The sequence below is a fragment of the Poromitra crassiceps genome, assembly GCF_964638095.1.
Source record: "Poromitra crassiceps genome assembly, chromosome: 30".
NCBI classification, from domain to species: domain Eukaryota; kingdom Metazoa; phylum Chordata; class Actinopteri; order Beryciformes; family Melamphaidae; genus Poromitra; species Poromitra crassiceps.
Window position 1 is genome coordinate 12,338,914 of NC_139652.1, and position 21,505 is coordinate 12,360,418.

Consider the following 21,505-nt stretch of genomic DNA (forward strand, 5'->3'; position numbering starts at 1 on the left):
TCCATGTGAGAGCCCCCCTAACGCCCCCCCCCCCCCCACCCTATGGTCCCAACACACACTCCTGTCTGTACCCTCATCATTTGAACCTCCACAAACATCCGATCTGTGTGGGGAGCCCACTATTAAGGCCCTTGGTGCTGCCCTCTGTCTGGGGCTCCAGCCCGCCCTGTGTGGCCCCATACAGTATCAGGCTTTGGGATCAGTCCATGGCTGCTGCTGCTGCAGGCAAGGAACTTAGGCAGAACCTCCTCACAACACACAGAGCACGCTCATGTCAAAAGCACCCTTCCTGTTTGTTCAAGTATCAGGGGAGCAGTTTGGAGAGAATAGAGAGCCAAAGTGAACGTCACTTCCTGCTTCAGCACTGTACCAGAGATTTTCATCCGCCATTTATTTCCCCATAGACATTTCGTAAAATGCTTTTTAAAAATAGTTGTACTTGGTCAAACCAAACGGTTCAGATATATTTAGAAACAGGAGAGACCGCATAACATTTCACTCGGACCAAAACATTAAAAAAAATCCGATATTTTTTCAATGTTGTTGGTCCGAGTGAAATGTTCTATGGGCTCTCCCGATTCTAAATATAGCTGAACCGTTTGGTTTGACCAAGTAAAACTATTTTTTATAAGCATTTTACGAAATGTCTATGGGAAAATAAATGGCGGATGAAAATCTCTGGTACAGTGCTGAAGCGGGAAGTGACGTTCACTTTGGCTCTCTATAGCAGTCTCAAGACACTCCACCATTCCACAGTGATGTAAAGGACTTGAACGTGGAGTGACACTCTTCCTCTCACACAAACACACTCCTGTGCAAAGTCCTCTAAACTGCCGTACCACCGAGGGAAATCTTTTAATTTGAGGTCAGAGTTCATTCCATGGCCCCTTTTTCCACTCTTTCCCTCCTACTTTGAAGCTTAAAGCGGCGTATCTGGGACATAATGAAGTGAAAATGTAATCAGTGTCAACAAAGGATGTAGCTTGGGAAAAGCTTAGGCAGGCTGTTGTTTTGAAAGATGGCAAACCTAATCAGGCCTAAGTGATTAGAGAGGCACTGGGTTGTGGGGCGTACGCGGCGCGCCACATGCTCTTGTCTCATTTAGCCCACGTTTCCTCCTCTCACATCTTCAAACCTGGAAGCAATCTTTGCTTCCCCACAATAAAGAGGAGACCGTCCAAATGTTTTCCAAAGGAGAAGTTTGCACTTACAAGATGGTCGGGAAAAGCCACCTGAACTTAGAGTTGCAATGAGTGCGTTTACATGCACACCAATAAACCGATAACTGTGAGTAATCAGTTTATGGCAATAATCTGATTTCTGCGTTTACATGCACTTTAATAATCCGACAATAGGAAAAACCCGGGTTTACATGATTCAGTCAATTAGTCAGATTTCTCTCGAGAAGGCGGTGGTAATTCGACTTTTTACATGCAACTTGTACATGCGCAGATGTATAAACCCACAAGAAACCTGATACGCTGTATACATGCACTCAAAAGATGGGTTATTGGCCAAAAACCTAGGTATGTTTATCGGTTTATTCATAACCCGATAACGGCCATAAACGGATAAAGCTTATCGGTTTATGCTGTTTACATGACCATTTGAATAATCAGGTAACTCCAGAAATCCGCTAATAAACTCTTTATTGTCTGCATGTCAATTAAATGAAGGAACAGAGGTTGAGAATAGCCTCAGAAGGCCAGACACTGACAGCATGTACAGTGTGTAGGCAGGGGAAGCCAGCCTGCGTAGTTGGAAGAAGTTGACCCTGGGCTTTGGGTTGGCCACACGTGTCGTGAGTCTCTCACTTCCGTGCGGTCGGCACTGAACACTATCATTATGTGGGGGCCGTGAGTTCGCTTGACATGATCTGCAGACATTAACGCATCAAGGCTGAGTCCAAGGAGGTTTCAACATGTCCCACAGGCGGGGATATTTCTGTCAAGAGTTCTCGTCATTCTCCGGATCTTCTTGACTGTTCTTCTCCCCAGTGTGTGCACAATGCATGATGTTGCGGTACCGTTTATCCAAGCTTCCAGTAAATGGAATGGCATGGATAATAACCTGTATTCCTTTAACACTCCAACTTGTGAAGACCGTTTAGTCTTTGTCAGTCGTCTCGCTACCATAATATTGGATACGTGAAAGCGTGTTTTTGTCCTAACTGGAGCGCGACAGTGTTTTGACCTGTGAAGCAGCGCAGAATGTTGATCAGGGATGTGGGGAATGAACAGATACCTGTGCGTCAGCTATCTGCACATGCTGTAGCTAGTCAGCAGCAGGGGTATTATCAGGCTGGTAGGGAGAGGATGAGTGAGAGAACTTCAGACATCACTAGGGGCTGGAGGAGAGGGTGAGTGAGAGAACTTCAGACATCACTAGGGGCTGGAGGAGAGGGTGAGAGAGAGAACTTCAGACATCACTAGGGGCTGGAGGAGAGGGTGAGAGAGAGAACTTCAGACATCACTAGGGGCTGGAGGAGAGGGTGAGCGAGAGAACTTCAGACATCACTAGGGGCTGGAGGAGAGGGTGAGCGAGAGAACTTCAGACATCACTAGGGGCTGGAAGAGAGGGTGAGTGAGAACTTCAGACATCACTAGGGGCTGGAGGAGAGGGTGAGAGAGAGAACTTCAGACATCACTAGGGGCTGGAGGAGAGGATGAGAGAGAGAACTTCAGACATCTGTGGGCTGGAGGAGAGGGTGAGTGAGAGAACTTCAGACATTACTAGGGGCTGGAGGAGAGGGTGAGTGAGAACTTCAGACATCACTAGGGGCTGGAAGAGAGGGTGAGTGAGAGAACTTCAGACATCACTAGGGGCTGGAGGAGAGGGTGAGCCAGAGAACTTCAGACATTACCAGGGGCTGGAGGAGAGGGTGAGCGAGAGAACTTCAGACATCACTAGGGGCTGGAGGAGAGGGTGAGAGAGAGAACTTCAGACATCACTAGGGGCTGGAGGAGAGGGTGAGTGAGAGAACTTCAGACATCACTAGGGGCTGGAGGAGAGGGTGAGTGAGAGAACTTCAGACATCACTAGGGGCTGGAGGAGAGGGTGAGAGAGAGAACTTCAGACATCACTAGGGGCTGGAGGAGAGGGTGAGAGAGAGAACTTCAGACATCACTAGGGGCTGGAGGAGAGGGTGAGCCAGAGAACTTCAGACATTACCAGGGGCTGGAGGAGAGGGTGAGCGAGAGAACTTCAGACATCACTAGGGGCTGGAGGAGAGGGTGAGAGAGAGAACTTCAGACATCACTAGGGGCTGGAGGAGAGGGTGAGTGAGAAAACTTCAGACATCACTAGGGGCTGGAGGAGAGGGTGAGCGAGAGAACTTCAGACATCACTAGGGGCTGGAGGAGAGGATGAGCGAGAGAACTTCAGACATCACTAGGGGCTGGAGGAGAGGGTGAGTGAGAGAACTTCAGACATCACTAGGGGCTGGAGGAGAGGGTGAGTGAGAGAACTTCAGACATCTGTGGGCTGGAGGAGAGGGTGAGAGAGAGAACTTCAGACATCACTAGGGGCTGGAGGAGAGGGTGAGCGAGAGAACTTCAGACATCACTAGGGGCTGGAGGAGAGGGTGAGAGAGAGAACTTCAGACATCACTAGGGGCTGGAGGAGAGGGTGAGCGAGAGAACTTCAGACATCACTAGGGGCTGGAGGAGAGGGTGAGCGAGAACTTCAGACATCACTAGGGGCTGGAGGAGAGGGTGAGAGAGAGAACTTCAGACATCACTAGGGGCTGGAAGAGAGGGTGAGAGAGAGAACTTCAGACATCACTAGGGGCTGGAGGAGAGGGTGAGAGAGAGAACTTCAGACATCACTAGGGGCTGGAAGAGAGGGTGAGAGAGAGAACTTCAGACATCACTAGGGGCTGGAGGAGAGGGTGAGCGAGAGAACTTCAGACATCACTAGGGGCTGGAGGAGAGGGTGAGCGAGAACTTCAGACATCACTAGGGGCTGGAGGAGAGGGTGAGAGAGAGAACTTCAGACATCACTAGGGGCTGGAAGAGAGGGTGAGAGAGAGAACTTCAGACATCACTAGGGGCTGGAGGAGAGGGTGAGAGAGAGAACTTCAGACATCACTAGGGGCTGGAGGAGAGGGTGAGAGAGAGAACTTCAGACATCACTAGGGGCTGGAGGAGAGGGTGAGAGAGAGAACTTCAGACATCACTAGGGGCTGGAGGAGAGGGTGAGAGAGAGAACTTCAGACATCACTAGGGGCTGGAAGAGAGGGTGAGAGAGAGAACTTCAGACATCACTAGGGGCTGGAGGAGAGGGTGAGTGAGAGAACTTCAGACATCACTAGGGGCTGGAGGAGAGGGTGAGAGAGAGAACTTCAGACATCACTAGGGGCTGGAGGAGAGGGTGAGCGAGAGAACTTCAGACATCACTAGGGGCTGGAGGAGAGGGTGAGAGAACTTCAGACATCACTAGGGGCTGGAGGAGAGGGTGAGCGAGAGAACTTCAGACATCACTAGGGGCTGGAGGAGAGGGTGAGTGAGAGAACTTCAGACATCACTAGGGGCTGGAGGAGAGGGTGAGCGAGAGAACTTAAGACATCACTAGGGGCTGGAGGAGAGGGTGAGAGAGAACTTCAGACATCACTAGGGGCTGGAAGAGAGGGTGAGAGAGAGAACTTCAGACATCACTAGGGGCTGGAGGAGAGGGTGAGAGAGAGAACTTCAGACATCACTAGGGGCTGGAGGAGAGGGTGAGTGAGAGAACTTCAGACATCACTAGGGGCTGGAGGAGAGGGTGAGAGAGAGAACTTCAGACATCACTAGGGGCTGGAGGAGAGGGTGAGAGAGAACTTCAGACATCACTAGGGGCTGGAGGAGAGGGTGAGCGAGAGAACTTCAGACATCACTAGGGGCTGGAAGAGAGGGTGAGAGAGATAACTTCAGACATCACTAGGGGCTGGAAGAGAGGATGAGCCAGAGAACTTCAGACATCACTAGGGGCTGGAGGAGAGGGTGAGCGAGAGAACTTCAGACATCACTAGGGGCTGGAAGAGAGGGTGAGCGAGAGAACTTAAGACATCACTAGGGGCTGGAGGAGAGGGTGAGAGAGAGAACTTCAGACATCACTAGGGGCTGGAGGAGAGGGTGAGTGAGAGAACTTCAGACATCACTAGGGGCTGGAGGAGAGGGTGAGAGAGAGAACTTCAGACATCACTAGGGGCTGGAGGAGAGGGTGAGTGAGAGAACTTCAGACATCACTAGGGGCTGGAAGAGAGGGTGAGCGAGAGAACTTCAGACATCACTAGGGGCTGGAAGAGAGGGTGAGCGAGAGAACTTCAGACATCACTAGGGGCTGGAGGAGAGGGTGAGCGAGAGAACTTCAGACATCACTAGGGGCTGGAGGAGAGGGTGAGAGAGAGAACTTCAGACATCACTAGGGGCTGGAGGAGAGGGTGAGTGAGAGAACTTCAGACATCACTAGGGGCTGGAGGAGAGGGTGAGAGAGAACTTCAGACATCTGTGGGCTGGAGCCATCGCAGATGTTTTAGCTTTGCTTTTAATTAGCTGGTATAGCAGAAAATGGAGACCCCCTCATGTTCTCCCTCCTCAGACGATGGTGGAGGGTGTATTCACCTTAACCTTAGCTAGCCCACTCCAGTCACAGACACGCATACAGCACATAATATACACTTTACGTGCACCTGTGACTTTTTGGACTGGAATTCTCAACAGCGTCGATTTGGTCTAAAATGGGTTTATGGAAAATTGAATTTTTAACACTGTAGAAGAAAGCAGTTACAGTACTGTCAAGTTTTTTCAGTGTTAAACTCAGTACAGTAGCATGGCTTACTTGCATCAGCTGCTGGAGACCTGTTTCCCCCCTCTGCTTGAGTAAGGCAGTGAATGTTCCTATAGCCGTTTTCACACATGCGTACAGGAAAATTACCTGTAAATCAATATCGGCCATTTCCCGGAATTTCCCTTCACACCTGAGCGCTCGCATGTGTGAATATAGTCGTCAAATAGCCTGTATGTTGGGGGGCGGGGCGGCACTGCGGAGCGGGCGGGGGGCGGAGGAGAGTGGCCTGGGGTCATGACGTATAAACTGTGCTGCAAGGCAGTCAGAAAAAACAAACAAACATGGAGCCGGCGTCCAGTCTTTTGATAATATTGCTGACGCGCTTTTTCCTCAAACGTAGACAGCGACGCAGACAAATTAAGGCGAAGATGGAAAGGGATATACGGGCGAACAGAAACAGATTCATGTTCACAGTCTTCTTCGCTAAACATCCTGCAGAATATGAAGATAGACTAAACCGGGGACAGATTATGACAGTGTTAAGTACCTCTGCGCTGCTGCGTGAGACTAGAGCTGTCTGGAAGCGAGAGAGACCAGGAGGGAATTTATTTTGGGAAGATCAACACCACCTGAGACAACGCCCACTGAGACAGGGAAATGACTGGACCCGTTTCACACTTGTGTCCCTTATCGCGGCATACCGCTTTTCTGACAACCTCGAAACTGGTGAAATGTCCGCGATGACGGGGGAACGCTTATACCGGAAAACAACTTTTACACATGAAGGCATTAGACCGCTTTCCGGTCATTTAGCGGTAAAAAGCGCATGTGTGAAAACGGCTTAAGTGCGGTGAACTGTTTCCCTCCTTGTTCAGAGTTCAATGTCACATTATTGTTGTCCACCTTTTCTTGACCTTTTCCACTTGTTGGGAGTCTTGTCTCGCCCAAAATGAGCTACCTCGCTCCCACAATGTGGTCTCAGAATGCACATTGATAGTGGCTATATGGGTAATTAAACTTTTAAATGTAGTACAATGGAGGATACTATCTTGTACCAAACTGTTTTTTCCCCCTTTCTCTCTGTGATAATAGCACCCCATACACTTTACCACGTCAATTCTAGTATACTACCTTATTGCAGACACTTTTTCTCGTTTGCAACCACCAAGACGCTTCATGAAATTGTCAATTAACAGTCTTGTCACAATTACTCAGTGGTTTTACAAATGGTCTTGTGATCGACTCATGATGGCTCCACAATCATGAGTCAGCCCAGATACACACATGATGTTGAAGTAACAACATTAGTGGTTTTATTCCCTCCTAGCTGACAGGATCCTGGAATATAGCCGTATAATATAATAATAATATAGCCGTATAACCGCTTAACCTCACATCCTGCTCACAGCTGCTGGACATTGATTGAAGTTGACAGGCAGCGAGTTTCTTTTACACCTTGAAAGTTGCCAAAGCTGCTGCTAAGTTTTATTGTGTGTGTGTGTGTGTGTGTGTGTGTGTGTGTGTGTGTGTGTGTGTGTGTGTGTGTGTTTTTGTTGCTGCGTTCAAGACAGACAATAATAGATAATGTCACTTAATGTTACTTAATGTTGTTCTGCAAAAAAAAAGTAAAGAGCTGTGCAGCCCAGACTCCTCAAATGGCTGTGCGGTCTGAACACGACACACTTATATAAGAAAGCTGGAACTATTAGATTAAATCACTACTTTGAAGAAGTGGGTCACATCTCATGCCACTTAAGGCAAATTGATGTGAAGAATGACTGTTCTCCTTCTGACAACGTGATCGCTGCCAACGGGTCCCCAAAGAGTCAGCTGTGTCCACTGGAAAAATGATGGATACATATTTTATCGGTATTATGATGTTTTTTTTTTTTGTGGACTTTAGTCTCTTATTGTACTTTTATTAATCTGTACAAAATGGACTGTGATATGTTTCAAATATTAACTAGTAATGGAACCACAGTTTGATTTCTTATTTGTAGTGGCTGATAGAGTGCAGCCTTTATGTTTATTTCTAAGCGTAATTTTATTATTTTAACTTATATTGAGGGGAGAGGGGAGCAGGCCAGGATCTTATATTGAGGGGAGCAGGCCAGGATCTTATATTGAGGGCAGAGGGGAGCAGGCCAGGATCTTATATTGAGGGAAGCAGGCCAGGATCTTATATTGAGGGGAGCAGGCCAGGATCTTATATTGAGGGGAGCAGGTCAGGATCTTATATTGAGGGGAGCAGGCCAGGATCTTATATTGAGGGGAGCAGGCCAGGATCTTATATTGAGGGAAGCAGGTCAGGATCTTATATTGAGGGGAGCAGGCCAGGATCTTATATTGAGGGGAGAGGGGAGCAGGCCAGGATCTTATATTGAGGAGAGCAGGCCAGGATCTTATATTGAGGGGAGCAGGTCAGGATCTTATATTGAGGAGAGCAGGCCAGGATCTTATATTGAGGGGAGAGGGGAGCAGGCCAGGATCTTATATTGAGGGGAGCAGGTCAGGATCTTATATTGAGGGGAGCAGGTCAGGATCTTATATTGAGGGGAGCAGGTCAGGATCTTATATTGAGGGGAGCAGGTCAGGATCTTATATTGAGGGGAGCAGGTCAGGATCTTATATTGAGGGGAGCAGGCCAGGATCTTATATTGAGGGGAGCAGGCCAGGATCTTATATTGAGGGGAGCAGGTCAGGATCTTATATTGAGGGGAGCAGGTCAGGATCTTATATTGAGGGGAGCAGGCCAGGATCTTATATTGAGGGGAGCAGGCCAGGATCTTATATTGAGGGGAGCAGGCCAGGATCTTATATTGAGGGGAGCAGGCCAGGATCTTATATTGAGGGGAGCAGGTCAGGATCTTATATTGAGGGGAGCAGGTCAGGATCTTATGTTGAGGGGAGCAGGCCAGGATCTTATATTGAGGGGAGCAGGCCAGGATCTTATATTGAGGGGAGCAGGTCAGGATCTTATATTGAGGGGAGCAGGTCAGGATCTTATATTGAGGGGAGCAGGTCAGGATCTTATATTGAGGGGAGCAGGTCAGGATCTTATATTGAGGGGAGCAGGTCAGGATCTTATATTGAGGGGAGCAGGTCAGGATCTTATATTGAGGGGAGAGGGGAGCGACAGGCCAGGATTAGCTGAACCCTGGAGGACCCCGCTGTCCCAGACTGCTCCTTTACTCTTGGGCCACTTGATAGGCTAGGCGGCACCAGCGCAGGGCCCCACATTGAGCCTGTTCGCCCCAGGTGATAAAGGTCTAGTGAGCGTGCACCTGGGACACTAATAAAGAAGTTAACGGCCATTTTGGGTAGGCAGTAAAATGTGAGCGGGACGTGAGAGCTTGTTACAATGCAGACCCACTAACATACTCTGACACCTCCGCTGCCTTTTGTTCCGGGCGGACACACACTTGCATGGGCTCGCGCACACACATTCACACAGCTGTTTCATGGAATACACCTACACACACGTGTGTGTGTGTGTGTGTGTGTGTGTGTGTGTGTGTGTGTGTGAGTGTGAGTGTGAGGGAGATGTCAGTTTAAATTTTTGCTCTGTGGGCCCTTCTGAATAATCCTGAATGAGATTCCTGATGTGTTTTTTTTTTTTTTTGGTACAGCTGTACAGACAGGACTGTGAGACATTTGGCAGAGTGGTCAAGATGTTGGCGGCTAAGGAGCCCAGTTTGGACGAATTGCTGCAGGCCCCACTGACGGAGAACCTGGTGGAGATCAAGCAGCGTTGCCTGGACGACCTCAGGCACTTCATCAAGGAGCTGGACCAGGTCGTCCAGTTGCCGGAGACCTCAACGTAAGCCAGAGATTTGGGGGGGGGATGTCCATCTGAACATGTCAGACAAAGTATGGAGTCTTAAACATCTCACAATTTAAAATGACTGTGAGAAACAATGTGCCAGCTGGATAGGTTAATTTGACAGTTTCTTCCCCACAATGCATAGAATATCATAAAATAAGGCTGATTTGCATCTAACTTAATTCAAGAATATTCTTTGAGTTAGATTCATATTGGAAACAATTCAAACAAGTTAGAAAACACTGCATCATTGGCCTTTTCCCCCCACTTTAGAAAGAAATATATTTTTTAAGATTCAATACTAGATTAAATGACTTGTTGAAATGGACATTACAGTGTACTAGAGGTGGGATGTCTGGAGGGAGATGGGTTGATTCGAGTTTAATCAACCTATAATTTCTATGCATGCCTGAACAGTCCAGTATTCAAGCTGTCAGTTGGATTTTTGCTCTTGATTTGGTGGCGTAGTTTTCATTCTTTTCTACATTGAGGTCATTTAAAAAAGACATTACTGTGAGCTCAACATTCCAACAAAGTCGCTCACATTCAGCTACATTTCCAGGTTGAGCCCAGACTTTTTTTTTATATATATATTTTATTTTAAATTTGTATTGAACAATATACGAACAAGACAAACAGGCTCAGACACTGGAAAAGAAAGTAAAGAAAGAAAGATAAAAACAACATTCAACATTGCAACGTGGCGCTATCAGCCGCATGAGGTGCTTATATGTTTGTAAAAGATAATGGGCACTGGATCCCACGCAAGGGGTCCATAAGATTCCAGCTGGGCGAAGCCATCGGTCACCCCTAACCTCACCTCAGTCACTGGTCATTCTTAACCTCGTCGAAGTAGGTCAAAAACGGGCCCCTGATAATTGAGAACCTTCCAAGCGAGTTGCTTCTCAGGGACCTGAGTCTCTCCATCTGTATAACAGAGATCATGTCCATCAGCCACACCTGAAAAGAAGGTGAAGAGGAGGACTTCCATTCCTTCAGAATGAGTCTTTTGGCGACAGTTGTCCCCAGTGTCAGAGACTGTTGCACAGCTGTAGGGAAGTTCAAAGAGGACTCCGAGCAGCCGAAGATGGCGAGTTCTGCCTCCGGCTGTAGGGTTATTTTGTCCCAGAATCCTGTTAATGAAGGGCAGAACCACAAGGCCTGAGATAGTGTGCCCTCTGACACCTGCTACACAGTGGCCAGACAGAAGGGAAGATCCTGTGTAGTTTGTGCTTGGAGTAGTGAAGACGGTGAGCGACTTTAAACTGGAGTTGAGACTTTTAAGTGAAATGTTTGACTATTCGCCCCGCTAGAGGCTTGGCCATACAGTAGTACTGCTGAATCATGCTGATTCAAATTGTTCAATTTAGGAACAATAACGAGGAATACGAGGGATCAGCGAAGCAAACGGCGTCACTGGGTGGAAACTGCAATGGGGATCCTATGGAGCCTGAGCTTGAGCACCTCACTCGAGCCAGCGGTGCTGTTTACATTTTTTTAAACTGTGACAGTTCACACAACTTCAACACGACATGCATAAGTATACATTAAACTCTTGAGCTACTTCTGCTCTCACTCAGAATGTCAAAATATAAGCGTTGTGATTGATAGTTTTTGAGATATTGTTTGTTTGGCACAACTCATGCTAGTTAACTGCTGCGGGGTTCCGCATTTCGGGGGATTTGCAGGGATTTTGACGTCAGGCTGATTCGTCCTATAGAAGTATTCAAAAATACAGCCTTTCTACCATAACCCTCCTCTCAATCTTGTTATATTGATATGGAGAGAATAGTGCATCCACTATCTGTATTTCTGGATTTAGTATTTTTAAGTGCAAATAATGCGAACTATATCACAAGTATTTTGCAGGTTTTTTTTCTGTCAACTATTTTTATATTAATAATACAAGTTTAATGTTGGTGTTTAGATGATACATTTTTGTCTTTTTTTTTTAACTTGCAAGTGAAAAATGTTGAAGGAAATCATGTTTTTAGATTTTCCATTATAGAATCTTGTTGTAAATAAAAGTTACAAGGTCTTTAAAGTGAAACGTGTGTTTTGATATATCCTCTCCCACCAATTACATTCAAGCAGGGGGAAAAAAGGCACAAAATCACGATATATATTTTATTACAATTATCATTTTAGGCTTATATTCCAGTTTGTACATTTATACAGATTACAATGATTTGTTTACAATACGACATGACCCATAAATAGATCACTCACTCTGGCCCTATCATACAGACAGTATTCCTCTTGTTTTGGGGCTGCACTAGCCTAGAAACACACTTGGGTCACACTGAGTACGTCCTTTATCTTTTGACACCCTCATGAAAAAATGGCTCTGTACCAACTGCCACCAGTTTCTTAACTTAATGCCATTCTGCTACAAAGCATGTCATCAACTCAGGGGTATAAAAATAGCCATCTTGTTTTTGAACTCAATATATACATTAATATCTGCAATGTTAAATAATAATCTGTGTATCTCCAAATGATGCTTTATAAATATGCATTACTCTGACATACTTTCTTTGTTACTCTACTGGCAGTTTGTAATGCTACAGAAGCGTACGGAAGAATCAGAATAAGTGTCTTATACAAAAACGTTGGCAAATTGAGTGCTGTGTAAACATATACAGTACGTCCAAGCTGGTAAGAATTGTAGCATTGATTAGCAAGCAGGTTGTTTTGGCATTTCAAACAGTGGCAATGAGGCAGAGCGTGCGTGGCAGAGCATTACCTAAAGCTGATGAAGGAATAATGAGAGACTATGAAATTATGCAGTTCTTCCCCTTATGGCCCTTCTTTTTGGATTTAGTCCGCGGGCCGTAAGGCGGAGAGGGCATGCCTGCCACAGGGCTGGGCAGGTCATCAGTGTAGTAGTGTCTATGGGGCCTGGGCTGGGGGATGGGCTGACCCAGGAAGAAACCTTCCTCCTCAGAGTCCGAGGAGGAAGAGGAGCATGTGGAGCACCAGTCGTCATCGTCCCCGTACAGCCCCAGGAACCTCCCCATGGCCGGGCCCTGAAGCCCATAGTCTGACATGGCAGTAGGGTTGGGGTGGCTATGGGGGAGCTGACCATGGAAGGCCTGGCCCTTAGGGCCATGGGCATTCCCTCTATGGTCCTCCTTGTAGGACATATGAGCCCTCTCCTTGGGCACCAGGTGAAGAGCATTGTCAGAGCGAGACTTGCGGCTGCGGCGCCTCCTGTGGTGGTGGTGATGATGGCGGCCAGAGTGAAGCTCCTGGTCCTGCTCCTCAAAGTGGTACACTCTCCGCCGGGTCCGCTCGCTCATGGGGGGCTGGCGCATGGGCAGATCACTGTAATGGCTGTTGTCCACCACGTCGTCAGAGAATTTGACCTGCTGTGGCCTAGACTGGGAACGAGTCCTCCTGAGGGCAGGGACATGAGGGGGCATGGCTCTCTCCTCGGGTAGAGGAACCTCCTCCTCTTCTGGAACATTCTCCTCCACCTCCTCCTGCTCAGATACAAGGCTTTTCAAGGAACTGGCACTTCTGTGTAACATGGAGGAGTTGAGGGTTCCCATATTACTGGTTTTATCACAGTCCTCTGTCTCCAGGTCATGGAAGTTTTGCAAGGAATATACCAATGACCTGTCTTTACCATCACCATCAACTGAGGCCCCTGAGAGAGGAGAGAGAAGAAGAATAAAACAAAATGTTAGGAAAATGGCTCAAATGACATGGATCTGTAGTGTATCTTAAATCAACCATTACCATCATTCATTTTTTCTTTGTGCAAATAAACAATAAACCATTACATCACATGAAATATGTATTTATTTATTTAATATTTATATTATATAATATATTTATATTTATTTGTAAGACTTCAATTCATAATAATACAATTACTTAATCATTTTGACTCACCAGTGATATTGGATAGAGCCAATGAGTCCATGGAGTCTCGGACACTCTGATCAGTCTTCTTGAACTCGTCAGTGATACACTCTAACGAGTCATTGTACCATTGCTGCTCTCCCTGGAAGCCTCCTCCCGCCCCATGATCCAGCTCCAACTCCTGGATCTTTCTGCTGCTCGCTGGGCCCGGGTGGCTACCATAGGCGGAGTCCCCTAGCCCGTCCTGTGACTGGGCCCAGTACATGTCAGCCTGGTACTTCTTACTGGCCAGGCTCTGGCTCCCCTTTCCTCCTCCACTTCCTCCACTGCCTCCAGCTTGGGATGGCTCTTGCTTCGCCTTGGCGTCCGTTTCACTGATCCACAAATTGGTGGGTCTGGTGGAGTCATCAGCCTGCTGGAAGACCCCGTGTTCCCCGAACTTCAGCAGCAGTTGAGTCATGTAGTCTTCGTGCTCTGCCCACTCCTCCTCCTGGTCCTCGGGTGCCTCGGTCTCCTCGCCAGGGCCCCTCCAGAAGCGCTCATCAGACGACAGGTTCATGTGGGCCAGCTTGTTGGTCAGGGTGTCGTCTGCGTTTCCACTGAAGCCGGGGAACTTGTAGTTGACGGAGGGCGAGAAGAGGAGCGACTGGCGGCACTGGTCGGCCGAGCGACTGCTCTTGCCCATGCGCACGCTGCGGCGGGACTCGCGCGAGCGCGCACCCGACTGAAAGGCCGAGTCGGAGGAGTCCGAGGCCTGGACGTCTTCCCCCAGGCTGCAGGCTTTGGAGCAGTAGATGCGACCCTGGCGCGGCAGGAAGGGACAGCCCAGTAGGGAGCTCTTACACTGGGCGCAGCTGAAGCAGCTCTCGGTGGCATGCCAGTGGAGCCCATCGTAGGTCATCTGAGCATGATCCACACCTGGGAGAAAAGACAACGGCTGGAGTAAATATGGAGATGTGCAGATGACAACCACGGCACATTTTGGTTTAAGTGACCAGCGAAATGTTCTATCTCTCATAATCGATCGTGCTGGTAAAATGTCAACGTAATGATAATGCCTCTCTGTTAAATGTATGTGACGAGCAGCATCTCTTACCGATGTGTTCTCCACAGGCCTCGCAGTACTCTGCATAGAGACATTGGAAGCAGCCACAGCAGTAGGGCCTGCCCTCCTTCATGATATAGCGCTGGCCGCCCAAAATGGTCTCGCATTCAAAACAGGCAAAGTGCTTCATGTGCCAATGACGCCCCTCCGCTTCTGTGCACTCGTCAGCAAAGATGATCTGTGGACACGGACGCACACTGCATGAGATCAAAGACACCATCTTTTGCTTTCATATCATCTCTCTTCATTTATTTACTGAAGACAATGGAGAAATATGTGAATAAATGTTATTGCTAGCTTGTGAGGAATTTCCCACTCAAGCCAAACCACAAGTCAATACAGTAGATCTTTTTTTAAGGCCATAAAACCACAGATGTTTTCCCCCCCTTCTACATAGTTTTCTCTCCGTCTTTCAGTCTCACGGGCTCACCTCATCGCAGGCTGAGCAGCGAGGTTTGAGTAGCTCAGCGTGGTGCCTTCCACAGTGGATCTTTCCATCCTGGTAGAAGTAGATCAGGTCCACCAGTAGCTCGCTGCACGTGGAGCAGGCGAAGCACGCGGGGTGCCAGCACATCCCGGGGCCCGCCCTGGAGGCAAACACCGCCATTTCTCCCCCGTTGATCTTCTCACCACACTGCAATATCAATATGTAATGACATGGTTCATGAGAAGTTAACGCATTGAAATTACACAACCTTGCACATTTTGCATTCGCTGTATTCTTGGAATCATCGGACAAAATGATCAGAATTTTGCATATTTTGCACACTTAGTTACACAACTGCTTAGCTATGGTTTCAAGCCCAAGTTAAGTGAACCCCCCCCCCCCCCCCCCCCAATACTGATACATGTGCAGTTGGTAGCCGCTTTCTTCGCGTGGGAGGATCACGCTATTCCCCCCAGTTCTTCTCCCCCCCGAACAGGCGCCCTGACCGACCAGAGGAGGCACCAGTGCAGTGACCAGGACACATACCCCACCGGCTTCCCACCCGCAGGCACGACCAACTGTGTCTGTACTAGGGATGTCACGATACTAGAATTTCTACTTTCGGTACCGATACCCATATCGATACCCAATACCATTTTTGATACCACGTGATGACGACACATCAAAAATAAAGTTAGACAGATGGACGGACAGACGCACACTTCTCCATAATCTAGGCCCGATAAAACTCATTAAAAACTTTGCACTGACAGCAGATTGCCCATGCTCTAGCCATCAGCCTATCAGAACACGTTTAGCTCGTTGAAGCAACAGATACCCACCAATGATAGGGAGGGGAAAATCTGTGATTTTTCATTAAAAGAAAGCACTGCTGGTATTGAAACTGTTGCAAATTAGTATTGTATCCATTTCAAATTTTTAGTATTGATACTTATCGATACCTCTTGCAAATTAGTATTGTATCCATTTCAAAATGTCAGTATTGATACTTTTCGATAGTATCGATACTTTTGACAACCCTAGTCTGTACAAGCCAGAAGTACCACTACCGGGAATTGAACCCGGCGCCACACGGTGGTAGGCGAGTGCTTTTCCGTCTAAACTACCCAGACACGCCCTACTCAGATGCCCCCTAGTGCCCCTTTCCTAGTACTACAGCCTGGCCCATAAAAACTAGTATCCTATTGCTGCTAAGTCCCTTTGCCCCTATTCATGAGGGGTATGTGGCCCATCTGTGTTTGTCAGTAGACAGTATATAAGGCATCTGTTGACGAGACAAACAGCCATCGGGGTTATCCTAACTGTTCTTCTTTTCCCCTGCCTGATGTGCGTCATGTGGGGACAAAAAGCCTGTTCTAATCGACTCCAGTCACTTGGTACAATCCAGGCCGTCCAAGAGGCGACCACGAGGAGAAAAGCAGATTTATCTGCGAGAGAGAGAGAGAGAGAGAGAGAGGATGGAGGTCTGTGTTTTGACAGGCTTTAATGGTCACCCTCGGGCTCCTCCACGACCATTGTAAATACTGAGCGAAACGCTGCGCTGAGCCACTCCAAACAACTGGGCCCCGGATGACGCTTTACTCTGCATGGCTGCAAATCCAGCTTGTGTTTAGGGGATCTCTTCCATAGCACGGCTCGATACTGAGCTCTTTATTTCTACTGGGTTTTCAGTTCAAACCCCGACTCTACGGATTGCTCAAATACCCACACAGAGGACAGACAGGCAAGCAAATCTGGTTTTCAGTACTGTGGTTCCACAAACGCTATTGGATTTCAGGAGAACATGGCCCAGGTCCCTTGACTTCAAAACAACTTCATACCACAGTTGCGCTCTTCCTCTCTCCACCGAGTATTTAAATTGGCTAATTGTAATAAGAGATTAGAGAGTTCTAAGGGATACGTGGGAAAGACGGAGGGAACTTACATGTTCACAGACGCTGTGCAGAAGATTGCGGGGCAGCAGTCTCAGCGTGCCCCTCCCCAGCGCCTCCTTCTTCCTCTGGCCACTGAACATGTGCAGCTCCTTCTTCTCCTCCTCGCTGAGGGACTGACAGTAACGCACCTGGTGAAGGGAGGTGAGAGAAAGACACTTTCAGTTTGACAGGTCGCTCTTTAATAAAACAGGCAGTAGTGCTGATAAGATCTTTATGGGATTTGAGTTTTGGCTTTGGTCAAAAATAACCTTTTAACATGACATCAAATGGGACAGATCTTGTAGCGAGGAATCCTACAGCAGCAAGACTCCCTGTCACTCACCAATAAAGGTAATAAAGTGCGCAAGGGGGTTAGAGTGCATACCAGAGCATGTTGAACAAAGGCAACTCTTGACCCCGGCGTGGCCTCCATGCACCCCCCTACACATCTCCACCCACCGTTCCCCCTGATTGAGAAGCTCATTTTTTACAACGGGCCCTTTTTGATGTTTTCCCAAAGCCTGAACAAGAGGGAAAGCAGACGTTGACACAAACAGGGCCCTGTGTTTAGAGTGAAATCAAGAAGACGCGGCCAACAAAGGGACAGAGCCACACAGGGACCGGGGGGCTGCGGTGGTGCCACGGTGGTGCTGTGGTGGTATGGGCATCACATAAAGCCTCTTTCAGCCCCCTCTCTCTCTCTCTCTCCTGCTGAGACGTCCTCCTCGTAAAAACCACACCGCTATGACAGGAATCCTGCCGGCGGGGGCTCTCCCAGCAAACATCATCAAGTCATCAAGTCAAAAGTCACATTGTGCCCACGTACACCACAAGGCCACAAGGCTGGAGCAAAAAAATCCCCCAGTGGGACGTCGAACGTGAATGCCAAGTGCTCGCGTTAGTGGGATGGCATGGAGACGATGGCGAGGCTGTTAACACTGTGGGTTTAGATCAGTGATGATGATACTCAACCCGAGGCTCTACAGCCACATGAGGCTCCTTTATGGGTAGTTGTGGTTCTTAAGTCCTACTTAAAATAAATAAATAAAAATCGAATAAGATAATGGGAGGAAAGGGACTTTTTTTTGTCAGTGTGGCTCCTCCTGAGTAGGGCAAGGTTGAGTGCCACATCGACATCTACTTAAACAAAATGGAGGGCGAGCAGCGGGAGCGATGTGGGGAAACGGGACCTTTCGCTGTAACGATGGCGTAAATGAGACGGCCCGCTGGGATGAATTTGATGATATCGTTTACTTGCAAACACACACACAGATATTTTCCTACCTCATTATCGTGCGGAGGCAGTTGGTAGAGGAGTTGTTTGATTCTGAACTTCTCTCCCGGACTGTTCACATAGGGAACCTTGTCCTCGGGCAGACAGGAGAAATATAACTGGACCTGGAGAAAGCATGGCATGGAGTGAAGGCATTAGTCACAGGAACACCACCTGGTAGGTACATCAAGACCTTGTGTGGTGTTTGTGCCGAAAAACAGCCATTTTCTTCTCCCCATCATATCACTCTTGTTAAGGAACTACAATCAAGATACAAATACAAACGAACTACAATCAATGTTTTAGTTGAGATAGTTCAGGTTCAAATAGTCCTTTTATACGCACAGAGAGTCTCACAACTCATGAAAGGACTCATGAAACCCACACAAAATTCATGATACGTAAAAAAAAAAAAAAATCATCAATCTGAAAATAAGGCTGTTTTTCTAAATCCTTGTGCTTTTAAAGAGAGAGAGAGAGAGAGACCATCAAATAGCAGGACAGTCCAGTCAGTATTTATGATCATGAACAACTCGCTTCCAAGAAACCAGAGAAGCAAAACACTCATTTTGTGAAGAGACACATTCTGGAACCACTGACAATGTATGGGAGACTGACTTTGTGGAATTGCTGAGTGTTTGCTCGAGTTTTTAAACCCCCCGAATCTGTTTTGTTTCATAGTAGTGTCCCGTAGTAGCAAAAATGTATCCTCAAAATCTCCCTCATCATAAGGATAGCGAGAGTCCTTTTCTTCATAAATCTAATACCGAACAACAGAAGTAATAACGGGGCCCAAAGTTGTTGTTTTTTTGGTAAGTATAAGCCGAGGAGGTATGCGGGGCCAGGCAAGAGGAGGACTTGTCATCTGCTTGTCACTATAGGGACAGGACAGGACCTATATCACTATAGGGACAGGACAGGACAGGACCTATATCACTATAGGGACAGGACAGGACAGGACCTATATCACTATAGGGACAGGACAGGACCTATATCACTATAGGGACAGGACAGGACAGGACCTATATCACTATAGGGACAGGACAGGACCTATATCACTATAGGGACAGGACAGGACCTATATCACTATAGGGACAGGACAGGACCTATATCACTATAGGGACAGGACAAAGCTGCCGCTCTTCAAGTGTCCCGGTGGCACGTTGACCCCTAGGGGCTGACCACTGAGGCCTAACCTTTATGAGGGAGGGGTCATTACAGTTACAGGCCAGATAAAGAGGTGGGATGCGCTTGTCTCCTGTGTCAGGGGGGACTTCCTGCTGCTTGGGCTGTCTAGAGGGGGCGGGGCGGGGGGGGGGGGGGGGCAACAGCAATTTACCCTGACAATCAGCCCCAACGTTTGCCCCCCCCGCCATAAATTATGCACATTTTCATGCTGCTATTACCCCCTCTCTCGGCTCCCCGGGGGCCGGCGGGGGGGAACAGTCGGCCGTCACCCGGGGCCCCTATGTGTTTCTCCCACTGTAATGATCACCCCCATAATACCTGGGCCATTCAGGGCAATGGCTGCAGTAAAGGCATTACAGTTGACCCACGCATTTCCCACACAAAAGGCCTTCTTGCGTGTTTTGTGCTTTAGGGTTCTCCTCGCTATTACTGCCACCCCCCTCCTCCTCTCCCCCATCACCCCCTCCTCCTCTCCCCCATCACCCCCCTCCTCCTCTCCCCCATCACCCCCTCTCCTCTCCCCCATCACCCCCTCATTGCTGCCATGTGTGTTGTCTAAAAGGAGGGGAGCGGTACGGAGAGACAAACACAGCCAGAAAGGAGAGAGAGACGTGGGGAGAGAGAGAGAGAGTCTCCCCACACGGGGCTGCTGCCCTGCGGACACACGTTTAACAGCCCAGCCTGTTAAGAGACGAGAGCCCCTCAAAGCCCCGCCCCCTGCCAGCAGCAGCAGGCTCCGCCCACTAAGTCCTCCTCTATAACAGATCTCTGATAATCACAAGCAGACTTTTGCCGTAACCGCAGTTTGTAAATAAAAAATACACACATCCTGCCTGTAAGTGGCTGTTGGGTAGAGAGCCTGACTGACAAATCTGCCTCAAACAAAAGAAGCAAGCAAAACGATGAAATATGCCGTCTGTCCCATAGGTGTCATTATCCAGGGGGGGGGGGGGCGTCTGGGTAGTGTAGAGGCAAAAGCACTTGCCTACCACCGCGGAGACTCGGGTTCAATTCCCGGTAGCGGTAGCCTACATCCAGCTTGGTCAGACATCCCTACAGGGAAGCCGGGAAGCCGGTGGGGTATGAGTCCTGGTCGCTGCACCAGCACCCCCCCCCTGGTCGGTCGCGGCGCCCACTCGGTGGGGGAGGGAAACTGGGGGGTAATAGCATGATCCTCCCACGCTCCATGTCCTGCCCGTGAAACTTCTCGCTGTCAGGTGAAAAGAAGCTAGCCTGGGTAAACCCAGCCTCCACGTGACCCGCTCTCAGACCTGCTCTCAGGTCACGTGGAGGCTGGGTTTACCCAGGCTAAAAAGAAGCGGCTGGCGACTGCTTATGTATCGGAGGAAGCATGGTGCTAGTCTACGGCTCCGCCCAGATCGGCAGAGGGGGGTGGAGCAACGTCTGGGTCAGGAGGGGGCCATTGGCCAAGTACAATTGGGGGAGAAAATGGGAGAAAAGTCCGGACGGGGGGGAGCAATGTGCAGAATAGCTTTTATCTGGGGCAGGAAATAGGCTAGGAGCTCGAGAGATAGAATCAGGTCAGGGCTCTTTTTATCTCTATCAGGAGCATACTACACCATTACATCGTTGTGGTGATTTTGGTGGAAATAATTAGTATGAGTATGATCTCATACTCGTCTTCTTTGTAATACAATCACTACCACTTCACTGTACGTACAACACCTTCCAACGAATAGTAATCCAATCTCCTTGCTCACCTGTTCGGGCCTGAGGCCAGGCGGTACCCAGGCGTACTCCTCCAGCGCGCAGCCTGAGTCGTCGTCGGAGGTGGAGCTGCGCTGGAAGCCGAAGGTCAGCTTACTGACTTTCTGCTCCATCATCGTCGTCACGTCTCGCTGGCGCGCCCCGCCCTGGTGGCCGGCCGCTGTCACCGCCGCCCCCACCGCCGAGCTCATCGCACACCCTCTTTTGACTGGATAGACAAAGCAAAGGATGGAGAGAGAGAACGAGGGAGAGAAAGATCGAAGGAGAGAAGATAGAAAGGGATATGAAGAGAGAAATGTGACGGAGAGGAACAGCAGCGAGCAGGAGAGAGAGAGGAGAGATGGAAACAGAGAGAGAGAGAGCGAAGTGTTAGTTCACAACCCCCGTGACA

The 21,505-nt window shown here is 48.6% G+C and overlaps 2 protein-coding genes across 4 annotated transcripts in view; one reads left to right on the forward strand and one right to left on the reverse strand.

Annotated features, from left to right (window-relative positions):
* Positions 1–11,543, forward strand: part of LOC310800483 (uncharacterized protein) — a 33,141-nt gene extending 21,598 nt beyond the window's left edge. For all 3 annotated transcript variants that reach the window (XM_083663083.1, XM_083663084.1, XM_083663085.1), the window contains 2 exons: positions 9,396–9,586; positions 10,960–11,543. In XM_083663083.1, coding sequence (XP_083519209.1) covers positions 9,396–9,586; positions 10,960–11,140 — 372 coding nt within the window. In that variant the 3' untranslated portion in view covers positions 11,141–11,543. The remainder of the gene's footprint in view (positions 1–9,395; positions 9,587–10,959) is intronic.
* A 199-nt stretch (positions 11,544–11,742) lies between these two features.
* prickle1a (prickle homolog 1a) lies at positions 11,743–21,281 on the reverse strand. The gene is made up of 7 exons (XM_083663047.1): positions 21,108–21,281; positions 18,210–18,323; positions 16,937–17,074; positions 14,995–15,198; positions 14,556–14,742; positions 13,490–14,377; positions 11,743–13,241 (listed from the first exon to the last, which is right to left on the reverse strand). The coding sequence occupies exons 1-7, from the start codon at positions 21,228–21,230 to the stop codon at positions 12,364–12,366; spliced, it is 2,532 nt and encodes an 843-aa protein (XP_083519173.1). The 5' UTR covers positions 21,231–21,281; the 3' UTR covers positions 11,743–12,363.
* Positions 21,282–21,505: the final 224 nt, after the last annotated feature.